Below are 15,516 nucleotides of genomic sequence, written 5' to 3' on the forward strand. Positions count from 1 at the left end.
GAACCCGGCTCCGGCCCTTCCAGAAACTTCCCTGGGCCCTGGGGGAGGGGTGCCCCTCCCAGCAGGGGGTGCTGTCCCTTGACAACCCCCCCCCCAGATCTTCCCTGGGGCGAGATGGCGGGGGGGGGGGTTTCCCATTTGCACTAGTCGTTTTTCCATTTTGGGCCACTGACCCCCTCCCCCGATCACAGCCCCCCCCTCTTTCTCCATCCCCCCCTTCCTTCACCTCTGGGACCGGACCCCACCCCCTTGTAGGAACTGGGACCCCGGAGCTGGCTCTGGGGTGCCGGTTCACCCCCCCCCACAGATGGCAAGGCGGGGGGGTATAGGAAAAAGTGGGGGTATCCCCCACAAAAAAGAGACCCCTAATGACTGGTTCAAACGACTCCAAAAGTGGGGGGCTGTGCGGTGAGCCCCCAGCCCCCCACGATCACTCCCCCTAAAATCCACTCCTCTGCCCCCCCTGCCAGTGCCCCCCAAATCCTGCCCCTCTGCTCTCCAGCTGCACCGTCACTCCAATCCATCTGGCCCCCCCAAACCAGCACATTTTAAACCATCCAGTCTCTGGGTAGGGGGTCACATTACAGATCTTTGGGGGGGGGACCTGTCACCCCTTTATTCTGCAGATCTTACCCCCTCCAAGTGCCAGCTTCCCCTCCTCCTCTTTTGGGGGGGACCCCATGCACCCCCCATTCCCCTGTGCCCCATGCACCCCATGGGGAGTGGGGTCTGCACCCCGTTGATCCCCGACATCTGTGCTGTGCGGGGGGATTGGGCCACTCCCAGAATCCTTTGTTGCCCTAGGAGGAGAGCGGGTCAGATTTGGGGGAGCCTAGGGGTGTGTGGATTTCCCTGGGGGGGGTGGAGGGGGTGAGAAGCTGGGGTTTGGCCCCATAGCTGGGAGGGGGATGATCTCCCTGGCTCAACCTGTGGGGAGGGGCTAAGGAGGAAATGGGAGGGAGAAAATTGGTCCCTCCAAATTCAGACAGCCCCCCCTTTTCCCCCAAACCAACCTCTAAACCCCCCCCCCAACTGGTCCATGACCCCCATGGACCATTGGGCTGGGGAGGGGACCCCTGCCCCAATTCCAAGGATGCGGGGGGGGCCTCTCACCCCCACCCACCCTAGTTTTCCAGCCAGCAGGGCGCTGCTGGGCATGGAGCTTTGATCTCCCGGGGGGGCCTTCCCAAGCCGGCGGATACCCCCTGCAGTAATGGATGTGCTGCGGGGCTGCAGGAAAATGCACCCGGCTCTGCCGCAGCGCAGTGATGCATTGCGACAGAAAATGCACCCCGCTCTGCCGCAGCGCAGCGATGCATTGTGACGGGCATTGCACCCTGCTCTGCCGCGGCGCGGTGATGCATTGCGATGGAAAATGCACCCCGCTCTGCCGCAGCGTGGCGATGCATTTTGACGGGCATTGCACCCTGCTCTGCTGCGGCGCAGTGATGCATTGCAACTGGCATTTCACCCTGCTCTGCTGTAGCCCAGCGATGCATTATAACCTGCTCCGCTGCAGCCTGGCAATACATTGCGACGGGCATTGCACCCAGCTCTGCCGCAGCGTGGTGATGCATTGCGATGGGAAATGCCCTCTGCTCCACTGCAGCTTGATGATGCATTGCGCTCTGCTGCGGCGCGATGATGCATTGCAACGGGCATTGCAGCCTGCTCCACTGCAGCACGGCAGTGCATTGCTATGAGAAATGCACCCTGCTCTGCTGCAGCGTGGTGATGCATTGTGATGGGAAATGCGCCCTGCTCTGCCGCAGCACGGCGATGCATTGCAACGGGCATTGGGACCTGCTCTGCTGCAGCGTGGCGATGCATTACAGCTGGCATTGCACCCTGCTCTGCTGCAGCGTGGTGATGCATTGTGCCGGGCATTGCACCCTGCTCTGCTGCAGCGTGGCGGGGCATTACAACCTGCTCTGCTGCAGCCTGGCGATGCATTGCAACTGGAACTGCACCCTGCTCCACTGCAGTCTGGTGATGCATTGTGCCCTGCTCCGCTGCAGCACGGCGATGCATTGTGACAAGAAATGCACCCTGCTCCACTGCAGTGCGGTGATGCATTGCACCCTGCTCTGCTGCAGCCTGGTGATGCATTGCGATGAGCATTGCAGCCTGCTCTGCTGCAGCCCCGCGATGCATTTCGACGGGAAATGCACCCTGCTCTGCTGCAGCCGAGCGATGCATTGCAACCTGCTCCACTGCAGCCTGGGGGTGCATTGCGATGGGAAATGCACCCTGCTCTGCTGCAGCCCGTCCCTGCCATTTCCAGCGCTCTCTGCTGCGGCGCAAGCCTTGCATCGGCCTGCAGCTCCCCGCCGCTCCCCCTTCCTGCAATAAAAACGAGCATCCCCCCCCCGCGCGGTGCAGCGCGGTGCACATTCCAGCCCCACCCCAGCCGCTGCCTCGTGCTGCATTCCACCCTGCGCCCCCCCCCCACTGCAGGGCAAGGACCATTGCAACCCCCCCTCCCCACACGCCTGCCCCAGCCACCTCTTCTGGCTGGCAGGCAGAATTGCACACACCTGCGTCCGCTGCATCGCAATGACCTTCCCCCCCTCTGCTCGCGGGGATTAGCAGAGCGCATCAAAGGCATTCTGGGCACCTGTTCCCCCCCCCCCCAGCTGCAGTGGGGGGCCGGGGGGGGGTCGCAGGGGATATGGGGGGCAGGGGAGGGCAGTCACTGACCTGTACATAGCTGTCCGTCTCCGCGACCTCTTTTGCACTTTCGTCACTGAGGCCTCAGTGAGCGTCGAGCATCGCTACCGAATGTACCTTCGTCTTTCTGTTCTAGGTTGCACCTCTCGTTAGTTTTACGGCACTTTAGAGCTCTAACGAACCGGTTTGAAACCCCCCTCCCCCCCCCCTCCACCAATCAAAGAAACAAACGAGCGAAAGCAAAAAAAAAAAAAAACCACCCACCCGGTAAAACGTTTCCAAAAACCCACCTTCCAGCCGCTTCGACCCCGGTCTCTCTGTTCCGACCGTGACTGTGTGGAAGACCCGTAGAGAACAAGCCAATATTTATCTTTCTGCATCTCTGTGTGTAACTATAATAACTTCTCCGAAATAAAAAAAGACGACTATACGCTCAACCCGAACGCTCGGTCTGGCGCCGGGATGCAGCCACCTCTGGGGCGGGGCGGCCGGTTACCCAGGGACCCCTCGCCTGGGGCTGAGATGCAGCCACCTCTGGGGCGGGGCGGCCGGTTACCCAGGGACCCCTCGCCTGGGGCTGAGATGCGGCCACCTCTGGGGCGGGGCGGCCGGTTACCCAGGGACCCCTCGCCTGGTGCTGAGATGCAGCCACCTCTGGGGCGGGGTGGCTGGTTACCCAGGGAACCCTCGCCTGGTGCTGAGATGTGACCACCTCTGGGGTGGGCAGCTGGTTAGCCAAGGATGCCTGGTGCGAAGATGTGGCCACCTCTGGGGTGGGGGCAACGGGTGACCCAGGGACCCCTCGCCCAGTACTGAGATGCAGCCACCTCTGGGGCGAAGCGGCTGGTGACCCAGGGACCCCTCGCCAGGCGCTGAGATGCGGCCACCTCTGGGGCGGGGCGGCCGGTGACCCAGGGACCCCTTGCTAGGTGCTGAGATGCGCCCACCTCTGGGGCGGGGCGGCCGGTGACCCAGGGACCCCTTGCTAGGTGCTGAGATGCAGCCACCTCTGGGGCAGGGCGGACGGTGACCCAGGGACCCCTCGCCCGGCGCTGAGATGCGGCTACCTCTGAGGTGCCCCCTGGGCTGGGGCCAGCACTGACTGACTGGGGGCTACCCGGGGCTGGGCTTGGCCAGCAGGAGGTGTTGCCGGGGGATATTCCCCCCCCCCCCCGGCTGCCATCCTGTCTGGGATCGTGGCCGAGGAAACAGCCGCTGCCCGTGGGGAGGCCGATGGGGTTGCTGGGGGATGGGGGGTTACTGCGGGGCTGAGAAAGGGGACCCCAGTCCATTGGGGGTGCCTGTGCCCATGGGGGGGCTCCCCGCTGCTGGAGCGTTTACCCCCCTCCTCACTACTCCCCCCCCATCCCTCGGCACCAGGTTCCACCCCCCCGTGCCTCAGTTTCCCACCCCCCGTGCGAGCCAACCAACCCGGCCGTGCTCTGCCGCCCGCCTCCGCGTGCCGGGGCCAACGCCCTCTCATCTCTTCCCCCCGGCCGGCCAGCCCTGACCCTTGAGCCGGCTCTGACGCCAACCCGCTGGCGTCAGCCCGTTTCCCCGCCGCTCGGGCAAAGGGGGCTCGCAGCGGGCGGCCCGCGGCTGGATCCCTTCTCCGGGCACCATGGGCTTCCCAGCCGGGCTCCTGGCGCTGATCTCCGTCGTGGCCCTGCTGTACCCGCCGATAACCCGCGGGGACTCGGCCCAGGTGAGGCTGGCGGGGGGGCGGGCGGGGAGGGAGGCCGATCCGCCGGTGCCCGAGCTCATTGGCAGGGTGGCAAAATGGTGTAACCGCCCCCCCCTTCCGTCTCTGCTCCCGCTAGTCGCGCCCTGCCTCAGTTTCCCTCTGGGGAGAGCAAAGGGACGATTCCGTGTGGGAAGCGAAAGGTCTGGCTAGCCCCGAGCTGGGGGGGTTTCTGGTGCCCCCGGTGATGGGGGGGATACACCCAGGGGACAGGAAGGAGCCGGGTCTGGGAAGCTGGGCCCAGTCGGGGGGAAGAAACCGGGGGCCGGCGTGTCAACTGCTTCAGCCGTTGGGTCGGCTCCAAGCAGGACCAACCCCCAACTCCATCCTCCCAGCCAGGGCTTTGTCAAGCCGGGCCTTAAAAACCAACAAGGGGGGGGGCGATCCTCCGGGACCTCGTCCCGTGCGTTTCGCCGTCCCGCCGTCCCTCCGGCGAGGAGTTCCGCAGGTCGACGGCGCCCGGGGTGGCCCTTTGAAACCCGCCGCGTACTCCAGCCGATTGACGGACCCCCCCGCGTTACAGACCGGGCAGCCCCGCACCCCTCGGCCGGCACCGAGCCCCAAAAACCGAACCAACCAACCGGGGAAAAAAAGGCACGGACCGTACAGCCCCACGTTAACCATAAGCTACTGTCCTAACAAACCACAGGGCACGGAAATGGGTGCCAAGGATAGGAAACGGCTTCCGGGCTGGTTTCATTCGAACGTTTTCCTCCCGCCGCTGCTGCGCGCGGGCCGCGGGCGGGGGGGGGCGTCACCGTTGGCTGCGGTACGGCGGTTTCGGCGCGACCGCCGGCCTCCACGGCCGAGGGGCACGGGACGCTGAGGTGGTTTACTACCGACCCCGGAGAAAACCTTCCCTCTTATCCCACCACAACTGAGTTTGCTTAAGAGCCTTCGCTGAGGGACCTTGTCACAGGCTTTCTGAAAATCTAAGTGCACTAGATCCACCGGATCCCCCTTGGTCCACAGGCTTGTCGACCCCCTCACAGACTTCTAGTAGATTGGCGTGGCGTGATTTTTTCCTTGACCAAAACCACCTTGACTGTGTCCCGACGCATCGTCTTTGTCGCCGCGTCTGATCGTTCGGTTCTTGAGTTTCAACCCGTGTGCCTGGCACGGACGTTAGACTCGCCGGCCTGGCATTGCCGGGATCACCTCTGGAGCCTTTTTAAAAAAAAAATAATCAGCGGCACGTTGGCTCTCCGCCGCTCATCCGGTCCGGAGGCGGCGTTACGTACAGAGTCAAGGGCATGGTTATGAGGGATCCTCTGTCTGTGGCATGGACGGGGTGTCCGTCATTGTGGTCTCTTTCCTGCATGTCTTCTCACAGCCCCCACTCCCAGGAGGTAGGGCAAGGTGGGGAAACTGAGGCTCGTCCCCCTGGCCGGTGAGTTTGCACGCTGGCAGAAGCGGGCCGTCGCACGGGGGCGTACGGGCCGCCCGGCTGTCCCAGCCGTGAGTGGGGTTGACGGAGCTGCGGCGGGGGACGGGTAGCTGGGGGGGGCTGTGAGTCTGTGAAACAAGAGGGGTGGCTTGCACCATGGGGATCATCCGGCCCGGCCCCCGATTTTCCACTGCTATGGGTCAGCCTGGGCCGGTCCTTGTCCGTGACCCGTTCAATCTCAGACCCCTCAGCACCACGCCCCGAGCGCAGACGTCCCCCTGATTCCCCCCCTTGCCCCATGGAGCAGCCCTGGAAAGCCTAAGGGGGAAACCGAGGCAGGGCTGGGCTTCGTCAAAAAAAAATATCGCAAAAGCTGCCGGCGCCGTGGCGCCCGGGCCGGAGCCCTGCCCCGAACTAATGCCCAGAGCAGATCTCTCCAAAAAGCACCCCGGGGTCGGCGATGGAGAATCCCGCTGAGCCGATAGCGATTCCCCCTTCCCCCGCGCCCCAAAGTTAACGCCCCGTAATGCGGTTGGGGGGGGGACTTTTCCCGTACCTCAGTTTACCTGGCGGACAAGCCCCAGGGCTTTCGGATCCAGCTGTTGCCAAGAACATCTGGGGCAGCGAGCCAAGCCGCGGTTCGTCACGGCCGTAGGAACGGACTGAATACTTGAAGCCGGCGGGCGGATGGGGTCGCCCCGTCTCGAAAAGGATCGGAACCGGGCAACAAACATGATGCTGGGGGCTGGCCCGGCTGCCGTACGAGGCGAGATTAATAAGACGGGAACGTTTCAGCTCGGGAAAGAGGGGGTATAAAATCGTGACCGGTGCGGAGAACGTCAAGGAGGAAGCGTTATTTATTCCTTCTCACAACACAAGAACGAAGGGTCACCCGATGAAACCAACAGGCGGCAGGTTTAAAACAAACCAAAGGACGGATTTCTTCCCACAAGGCGCCGTCGAGCTGGGGAACTCCTCGCCGCTGGATGTTGTGAAGGCCGAGACCGTAACAGGGGTCAACAAAGAACCAGATTAATTCATGGAGGACGGGTCTAGCAATGGCTATGAGCCAGGATGGGCAGGGTGGCTCCAGCCACGAAGCAAACGACCCCCCAAAAGGCCCTTCCCTCCTCACTCACCGGCTTCGTTATCGCCCTGAGTGGGGACAGATGATTAACGAGCTGGCTGGAGGTATAATGAGGGACTGCCAGGCACGGGGCTACATGGTGGTTGGCTCGAAGGGGAAACTGAGGCTGGGTTGCTCCAGTGTGGGGGGAGCCAGGGGGGAAAAGCAGCCCTAGACATGCTTTTTTGTGATGGGTGGGGAGGTCAGCTGCCCCAGTAGCTGACAACAGGGTGGGGCCGGACGCTGTGGGCCCACTGCTAGCGAACTCCCGCTTTCTCCCCCTATAATCCGAGGCCGGCGCTGAGAGGCAGGAGCCAGTGAAAAAGAGAGACACCCCCCCCCTCCTCTCCTGGAGCTGGGCAGAGAACCCAGGAGTCCTGGCTCCCAGCACCCCCTGCTCCAACCACCTGCCCCTCTCTCCTCCCAGAGGCAATGAGAGAACCCAGGAGTCCTGGCTCCCAGCCCCCCCTGCTCTAACCACCAGCCCCCACTCCCCTCCCAGAACCAGGGAGAGAACCCAGGAGTCCTGGCTCCCAGCCCCCCTGCTCCAACCACCAGCCCCCGCTCCCCTCCCAGAGCCGGGTACAGAACCCAGGAGTCCTGGCTCCCAGCCCCCCCTGCTCCAACCACCAGCCCCCACTCCCCTCCCAGAGCCGGGGACAGAACCCAGGAGTCCTGGCTCCCAGCCCCCCCTGCTCTAACCCACCAACCCCCACTCCCCTCCCGGAGCCGGGGAGAGAACCCAGGCGTCCTGGCTCCCGGCCCCCCCGCTCTAACCCACCAGCCCCCACAGCCCTCCCAGAGCCGAGGACAGAACCCAGGAGTCCTGGCTCCCAGCTCTGACCCCCCAGCCCCCACGCCCCACAGTGTGTCTCTCCTATCACGGCGCAGCTCTGACACCTGGTGGCCAGCTGGGGTAACACGGCGATTTAAAGGGACCGGATCCTCCCCCACCCCCGTTAGCCTGCGGAACTGCTGGCAACCAGACCCCTGCGGGTAACGCCCGGGGTGCATCTGCCCCCCGCGCATCGGCAGTGCCTCCCAATGGCCGGCGAGGGGGCTGCACTGGGCCCTACGAGTAACCCACTGCTTGTCTGCCGCCCCCCCGCCCCAGGACGGTCACTGCTTCCAGGTGCTCCCAGGCGAGGAGGGGGCCCTGAATATCGGCCGGCACTGGGGGGGCGCCACCCCGGCAGCCACCATCTTCATCGACCTGAGCACGGTGACCAGGTACAATCCGGGGGGGGGGGGGCTTGGAGCCAGGACTCCTGGGTTCTCTCCCCGGCTCTGGGAGGGGAGTGGGGGCTAGTGGTTAGAGCAGGGGGGGCTGGGAGCCAGGACTCCTGGGTTCTCTCCCCGGCTCTGGGAGGGGAGTGGCTGTGGAGCAGGGGGGCTGGGAGCCAGGACTCCTGGGTTCTCTCCCGGCTCTGGGAGGAGTGGGGCTAGTGGTTAGAGCAGGGGGCTGGGAGCCAGGACTCCTGGGTTCTCTCCCGGCTCTGGGAGGAGTGGGGCTGGTGGTTAGAGCAGGGGCTGGGAGCCAGGACTCCTGGGTTCTCTCCCGGCTCTGGGAGGAGGAGGCTGGTGGGTTAGAGCAGCGGGGCTGGGAGCCAGGACTCCTGGGTTCTCTCCGGTTCTGGGAGGAGTGGGGCTGGTGGGTTAGAGCAAGGGGGCTGGGAGCCAGGACTCCTGGGTTCTCTCCTGGCTCTGGGAGGAGTGGGGCTAGGACTCCTGGGTTCTCTCCTGGCTCTGGGAGGAGTGGGGTCTAGTGGTTAGAGCAGGGGAGCTGGGAGCCAGGACTCCTGGTTCTCTCCCCGGCGCTGGGAGGAGTGGGGCTGGTGGGCTAGAGCAGGGGGGCTGGGAGCCAGGACTTCTGGGTTCTCTCCCTGGCTCTGAGAGGGGAGTGGGGTCTAGTGGTTAGAGCAGGGGGGGCTGGGAGCCAGGACTCCTGGGTTCTCTCCCTGGCTCTGGGAGGGGAGTGGGGCCTAGTGGTTAGAGCGGGGGGGGGGGGCTGGGCGCCAGGACGCCTGGGTTCCCTTTAGACGATGTGGGCCCCCTTCTCCCCAGCGCCGCCTCGTTCTTCGACTTCCGCACGCTGGACCCCGAGGGGGTGATCTTTTTCGGGGACATGGGGGACCAGAGCGACTGGTTCGTGCTGGGGCTGCGGCGGGGCCGGGCGGAGATGCAGATCAGCAGCGTCATGACCAACATCAGCGTGCGAGGCGGCCGGCGGCTGGACGATGGCCAGTGGCACCGAGTATGGGGGGCAGGGGACTCGGGGCTGGGGGCATTGGGGCTCCCCTTGGGAAGCGGTAACTGGGAGGTGGGTGTGTTTTAGGGGCCCTTGGAGTGGGGAGCTGTGTGGCTTGGGGGCCCAAGGGGTGGGGCGGCTGGAGGGGGCTGGGTGGGTTTGGGGGGATGCTGGGCCTGAGGGCAGATGGACAGGGGTTGGGGGTTCTCTCAGGAGGGGGCTGGGTGGTTTGGGGATGCTGGGCCTGAGGGCAGACGGACAGGGGTTGGGGGTTCTCTCAGGGCAGAGGGGGCTGGGTGGATTATGGGGACCTTGGGTGTGAGGGCAGATGGACAGGGGCTGGGAGGGTTGGGGTTCTCTCAGGAGGGTTTGGGGGATGCTGGGCCTGAGGGCAGGTGGACAGGGGTTGGGTGAGTTTGGGGGTTCTCTCAGGGTGGAGGGGATGGGTGGGATTTGGGGTTCTCTCAGGGTGGAGGGGGCTGGTGGGTTTTGGGGGTTCTCTCAGGGTGGAGGGGGCTGGGTGGGTTTGGGGATCCTGGGCCTGAGGGCAGACGGACAGCGGGTTTGGGGTTCTCTCAGGGCAGAGGGGGCTGGGTGGATTATGGGGACCTTGGCTATGAGGGCAGATGGACAGGGGCTGGGGGTTCTCTCAGGGTGGGTTTGGGGGATGCTGGGCCTGAGGGCAGGTGGACAGGGGTTGGGTGGGTTTTGGGGTTCTCTCAGGGAGCTGGGTGGGTTGGGAGATCCTGGGCCTGAGGGCAGGTGGACAGGGGTTGGGTGGGTTTTGGGGTTCTCTCAGGGGAGGAGCTGGGTGGGTTTGGGGGATTCTCTCAGGAGGGAGGGGCTGGGTGGACTATGGGGACCTTGGCTGTGAGGGCAGAAATTGACAGGGGCAGAGTGGGTTTGGGGGTTCTCTCAGGGCAGAGGGGGCTGGGTTTTTGGGGGTTGGGGATTCTTGCAGGAGATGGGGGCTGGGTGTGTGTGTGGGGATCCTGTGCCTGAGGGCAGCTGGACAGTGGGTTTGGGGGCTCTCAGGAGGAGGGGGCTGGGTGGATTATGGGGACCTTGGCTGTGAGGGCAGATGGACAGGGGTTGGGGGTTCTCTCAGGGCAGAGGGGGCTGTTTTTGGGGGTTCTCTCAGGGCAGTGGGGTTTGGGGGTTTGGGGGTTCTCTCAGGGAGGAGGGGGCTGGGTGGGTTTGGGGAGATCCTGGGCCTGAGGGCAGATGGACAGGGATTGGGGGTTTGTGGGGTTCTCTCAGGGCAGAGGGGGTTGGGTGGGTTTGGGGGTTCTCTCAGGGAGGAGGGGGCTGGGTGGGTTTGGGGAGATCCTGGGCCTGAGGGCAGATGGACAGGGGTTGTGGGGTTCTCTCAGGGCAGAGGGGGTTGGGTTTGGGGGTTCTCTCAGGAGGAGGGGGCTGGGTGGGTTTGGGGAGATCCTGGGCCTGAGGGCAGATGGACAGGGGTTGGGTGGGGGGTTCTCTCAGGGCAGAGGGGTTGGGTGGGTTTGGGGGTTCTCTCAGGAGGAGGGCGGCTGGGTGGGTTTGGGGAGATCCTGGGCCTGAGGGCAGATGGACAGGGGTTGTGGGGTTCTCTCAGGGCAGAGGGGTTGGGTGGGTTTGGGGGTTCTCTCAGGAGGAGGGGGCTGGGTGGGTTTGGGGAGATCCTGGGCCTGAGGGCAGGTGGACAGGGGTTGGGGGGTTTGTGGAGGTTCTCTCAGGGAGGAGGGGGCTGGGTGGATTATGGGGAACCCTGGCTGTGAGGGCAGATGGACAGGGGTTGGGGGTTCTCTCAGGGCAGAGGGGAGGTCTGGGGGTTTGGGGGACCCTGGGGATGCAGTGGCTGGAGGGGGGCTGGGGTAAGTCTGGGGGTCCCCCTGGGGTGGAGGGGTGGGGGTTGGGGCCCCGTTGGGCCACAGTCACCGAGTGCTGCCCCGGCCCCCCCAGATGATGGTGATGAACGAGGGGGACAGCGTGCGGCTGGAGGTGGACGGCGATGAGCTGCTGACCCTGGGCCACGTCTCGTACCCCATCATCGAGCGCCCGGCGTCCGCCATGCGCCTGGCCGTGGGGGGGCTGCTGCTCCCGGCCTCCTACCTGCTGGCCCCGGTGAGCAGCCCGGACGCCTGGGTTCGCTCCCCGGCTCTGGGAGGGGAGTGGGGGCTGGTGGGTTAGAGCAGGGGGGGCTGGGAGCCAGGACTCCTGGGTTCTCTCCCCGGCTCTGGGAGGGGAGTGGGGGCTGGTGGTTAGAGCAGGGGGGGCTGGGAGCCAGGACTCCTGGGTTCTCTCCCCGGCTCTGGGAGGGGAGTGGGGGCTGGTGGGTTAGAGCAGGGGGGGCTGGGAGCCAGGACTCCTGGGTTCTCTCCCCGGCTCTGGGAGGGGAGTGGGGGCTGGTGGTTAGAGCAGGGGGGGCTGGGAGCCAGGACTCCTGGGTTCTCTCCCGGCTCTGGGAGGGGAGTGGGGGCTGGTGGGTCAGAGCAGGGGGGGCTGGGAGCCAGGACGCCTGGGTTCTCTCCCCGGCTCCGGGAGGGGAGCTGTGGTTTGGGGGGGCCCGGCTCGCTCAGCCCCCCGCCCGGCGTTGCAGATGAACACCCCCATGGACGGCTGCCTGCGGCGCTGGCGGTGGCTGAACCAGAGCACGACCTGGCGGGAGGGCGCCGCCCTGCAGGCGAAGGCCAAGCCCTGCTTCAGCGCCCTGCTGCCCGGCAGCTTCTTCCCCGGGGCGGGGCTGGCCAGCTTCCGCCCGGCAGGTACCCGGGGACCCCGGCGTCTGGGGGGCCTGGCCCCGCCTTCCTTCCCGCCACGGCGTCTGCTGCCATGGGGATCCCCCGGCCTGCCCCCTCCTCCTGTGGGGACCCCCCATCCCACCCCCTGCCCAGCACCTTCCTCCATGAGGACCCCCCCATCCTGCCCCCCAGCCTGCCCCCTCCTACATGGGGACCCCCCATCCTGCCCCCATCCTGCCACCTTCTCCCATGGGGATCCCCATCCCACCCCGGCCTGCCCCCTCCTCCTGTGGGGATCCCCCAGCCCACCCCCCGGCCTGCCCCCTCCTCCTGTGGGGATCCCCCATCCCACCCCTGCCCAGCACCTTCCTCCATGAGGACCCCATCCTGTCCCCCAGCCTGCCCCCTCCTACATGGGGACCCCCATCCTGCCCCCTTCTCCCATGGGGATCTCCCATCCCACCCCGGCCTGCCCTCCTCCCGTGGGGACCCCATCCTGCCCCTGCCCAGCACCTTCCTCCATGGGGACCCTCCATCCTGCCCCCATCCTGCCCCCTTCTCCCATGGGGACCCCATCTCGCACCCCAGCCTGCCCCCTCCTCTCATGGGGATCCTCCACCCTGCCCCGGTCTGCCCCCTCCTACATGGGGACCCCTATCCCGTCCTCCAGCCTGTCCCCTCCTCCAATGGGAACCCCATCCCGCCCCTGCCCAGCACCTGCCCCCTGGGGACCCTCCACCCTGCCCCCTTGCCAGCCCCCTCCTGCATGGGGACCCTCCATCCTGTCCCCTCACCCAGCACCATCCCCATGGGGACCCCTCCTGCCTCTCTGTCTGGGGACCCCAGCCTCTATGGTGACAGCCCCTGGCCCCCCTCCCCAGACCTCCCAACTGTGACCCCCGCCCCCGCAGGAATCCCTCCTCCTGCCCCCCCAACAGTGACCCCCCCCCACTCCCTCCTTCTCCCCAACTCCCCCCCATGGCAGCATCTGCTGGGGGAGGGTCCAGCCCCCCCCGGGTTAACCTGCCCCCGGTGTTTGCCCCCCCAGACCTGGCCGGCGGCGCTGCGCCCCCCAACGGGAGCTGGGGGCTGGAGGTGGAGCTGGGGCTCCGGGCCCCCCGGCAGATGGGGCTGGTGCTGGCAGTGGGGGCCCCAGATGGGAGCCTGGCGCTGAGCCTGGTCCTGCAGCCCACGGTGAGTCCCGGGGGGGGGGATGGTGTGGGGGGAATCCACTCACCAGGGGGTGCGGTGCCAGGGATCTGCTCACCAGGGGGAGGTGCCTGGGATCCAGTCACTGGGGGTGTGTGTGCGGTGCCAGGGACCCACTCACTGGGGGGCACGGGGCCAGGGATTCATTCACCAGGGGAAGGTGCCAAGGATCCGTTCACCAGGGGAAGGTGCCGGGGATCCACTCACGGGGGTGGTGGTGCAAGGAATCTGCTCACTTGGATGGGAGTAGTGCCAGGGACCCACTCACTGGGGGGATGTGGTGCCAGGGATCTGCTCACCTGGGGGTGTGTGTGCAGTGACAGGGACCCACTCACTGGGAGGCACAGTGCCAGGGATCCATTCACCAGGGGCAGGTGCCAAGGATCCACTCACCGGAGGTGTGGTGCCAGGGATCCACTCACTGGGAGTGTGTGGTGCAGGAGATCCACTCACCGTGGGGGTCGGTGCCAGAGATCTGCTCACTTGGATGGGCACAGTGCCAAGGACCCACTCACTGGGGGTGTGTGTGCCAGGGATCTGCTCACCAGGAGGAGGGGCTGGGGATCAGCTCATGCGGGATTTGCAGTGTAGGGGATCTGCTCACCATGAGGCATGGTGCTGGCGGGATCTGCTCATTGGGGGTGTGTGCAGTGCAGGGGATCTGCTCACCAGGGGGCATAGTGCTGGGGGATTTGCTCACCGGGGATGGTGCCACAGATCTGGTTGCTGGGGGTGTGTGGTGCCAGGATCCATTCACCAGGGGAGGGGCTGGGGATCTGCTCACTGGGGGTGTGTGCAGTGCAGGGGATCTGCTCACCATGGGGCGTGGTGCTGGTGGGATCTGCTCACTGGGGGTGTGTGCAGTGCAGGGGATCTGCTCACCATGGGGCGTGGTGCTGGTGGGATCTGCTCACTGGGGGGGTGCAGTGCAGGGGATCTGCTCACCAGGGGGCATAGTGCTGGGGGGGATTTGCTCACCGGGGGGATGGTGCCACAGATCTGGTCACTGGGGAGGGGCGTGGTGCCAGGGATCCATTCGCCAGGGGAGGGGCTGGGATCTGCACACAGGGGGTGTGTGCAGTGCGGGGGATCTGCTCACCATGGGGCATTTGCTCACTGCCAGGGATCCTCTCTCCAGGAGGATGTTTTGACAGGGATCCGCTCACCGGGGGGCATAGTGCTGGGGGGATTTGCACACTGCGGGGACAGTGCCACAGATCTGGTCGCTGCGGGGGGGAGGGGTGTGGTGCCAGGGATCTGCTCACCGGGGGCACCATCGGGGAGGGGGGATCGCCACTTGCGTGTAGCCTGGGGGCAGGTTTGGGGAGCCAGGGGGGACCCGTCTCCATCACCCCCTGAGCCTCCCCCTCCCTCTCCCGCAGGCCCTGGCGGTGTGCCTGGGTAACCGGACCGAGCTGCGGCTGCCTCTGCCAGAGGGGCCCTGCCTGGATGCCCCCCTGCGCCTGCAGGTCTCCCCTACCCAGCTGGCCCTGCGGCTGGGTGACCACGGGGACACCCTTCCCGGGCAGCCCCCCGACTTCCAGTGGCTGCAGGAGGCCTGGCTGGGCCAGGAGGGGCGGCTCTTCATTGGCGGGCTGCCAGGTTCGTTCCCCCCCCCACCCCTGGGTCCTGTTTGACTGCTTCCCCCACACCCGGGACGGCCTTGACTGTGCCCCCATCCCAGCTTAGCCGGGGCGGCCTTGACGGGAGACCCTTCCCCAAGAAAGGGTGGCTGTGTGGGTGCCGGGGGGGGTCCCCTCTCTCCCCACCTTCTGACATGATATCTCCCTTGCAGAGGGGGTCGAGACCCCCAGCCCCCAGGAGTGGGGGGCCTTCCGGGGCTGCCTGCGCGGGATCCGGGTGCAAGGCCACCAGCTGGACCTGGACTCCGCCCTGTTCAGGAGCGACACCATATGGGCCCACAGCTGCCCCGGCGGCCACGAGCGGGCGGGAGGGGGGAGCTGAGCCGGGGGGCGACGGACGCCACCACCGGTGGTGGGAGGGTGTGTGCGGCTGGGGGGGGTAGGAGCGGTGGTGCCATGTGCTGGTGTGGGGCTGTGACTGGGGGGAGGGCGGGGAGGTTGTGGCTGGGAGCGCGGGTGCGGCTGTGTGACGAAGTGGGACTGTTCTTAATGTTTTCTCTGAAGACTGTGTGGCTGCCTCAGTTTCCCCTAGGCAGTTCTCAAGTCTCTAGGTGGTGGGATAAGGGTGTGTGATTGTTGCAGAGCCCCAGAGGGCCAGTGTGATGGAGTCTGCACAGAGAATGGCCGACGTCCTGTCTGCTGATGGCCTGGGCCCCTCGCCTGCAAAGGTGCCAACTGAAGGTGCTGGTGAACAAAGAGATCAGGTGACCTCCTGGCCCGGGACAGAGACAAAGGCCAGAGGAGGGGCTGGGGGGAGTTTCAGTTTGGC

The 15,516-nt window shown here is 66.0% G+C and overlaps 1 protein-coding gene across 2 annotated transcripts; it reads left to right on the forward strand.

Moving 5' to 3' along the window:
• The first annotated feature begins 4,204 nt into the window (after window positions 1-4,204).
• SHBG (sex hormone binding globulin) lies at window positions 4,205-15,243 on the forward strand. Of its 2 annotated transcripts, XM_039500026.1 has the most exons (8): window positions 4,205-4,375; window positions 8,039-8,154; window positions 8,989-9,178; window positions 11,117-11,278; window positions 11,754-11,919; window positions 12,944-13,089; window positions 14,487-14,706; window positions 14,900-15,243. In XM_039500026.1, exons 1-8 carry the CDS (start codon window positions 4,292-4,294, stop codon window positions 15,067-15,069), a joined length of 1,254 nt encoding a protein of 417 aa, XP_039355960.1. In that variant the 5' UTR covers window positions 4,205-4,291; the 3' UTR covers window positions 15,070-15,243. The 2 variants fall into 2 exon arrangements, with proteins under 2 accessions (XP_039355960.1, XP_039355961.1); XM_039500027.1 differs by lacking the exon at window positions 14,487-14,706.
• Window positions 15,244-15,516: the final 273 nt, after the last annotated feature.

This window comes from Mauremys reevesii, linkage group 14 (assembly GCF_016161935.1).
Source record: "Mauremys reevesii isolate NIE-2019 linkage group 14, ASM1616193v1, whole genome shotgun sequence".
NCBI classification, from domain to species: Eukaryota; Metazoa; Chordata; order Testudines; family Geoemydidae; genus Mauremys; species Mauremys reevesii.

Bases quoted from the DNA above. Each gene is read 5' to 3' on its own strand.
- SHBG (XM_039500026.1), top strand. From the start codon at position 4,292: ATGGGCTTCCCAGCCGGGCTCCTGGCGCTGATCTCCGTCGTGGCCCTG. The intron at 11,920-12,943 runs GTACCCGGGGAC...TTGCCCCCCCAG, and splicing joins GGCCAGCTTCCGCCCGGCAG to ACCTGGCCGGCGGCGCTGCG. The intron at 13,090-14,486 runs GTGAGTCCCGGG...CCTCTCCCGCAG, and splicing joins GCCTGGTCCTGCAGCCCACG to GCCCTGGCGGTGTGCCTGGG.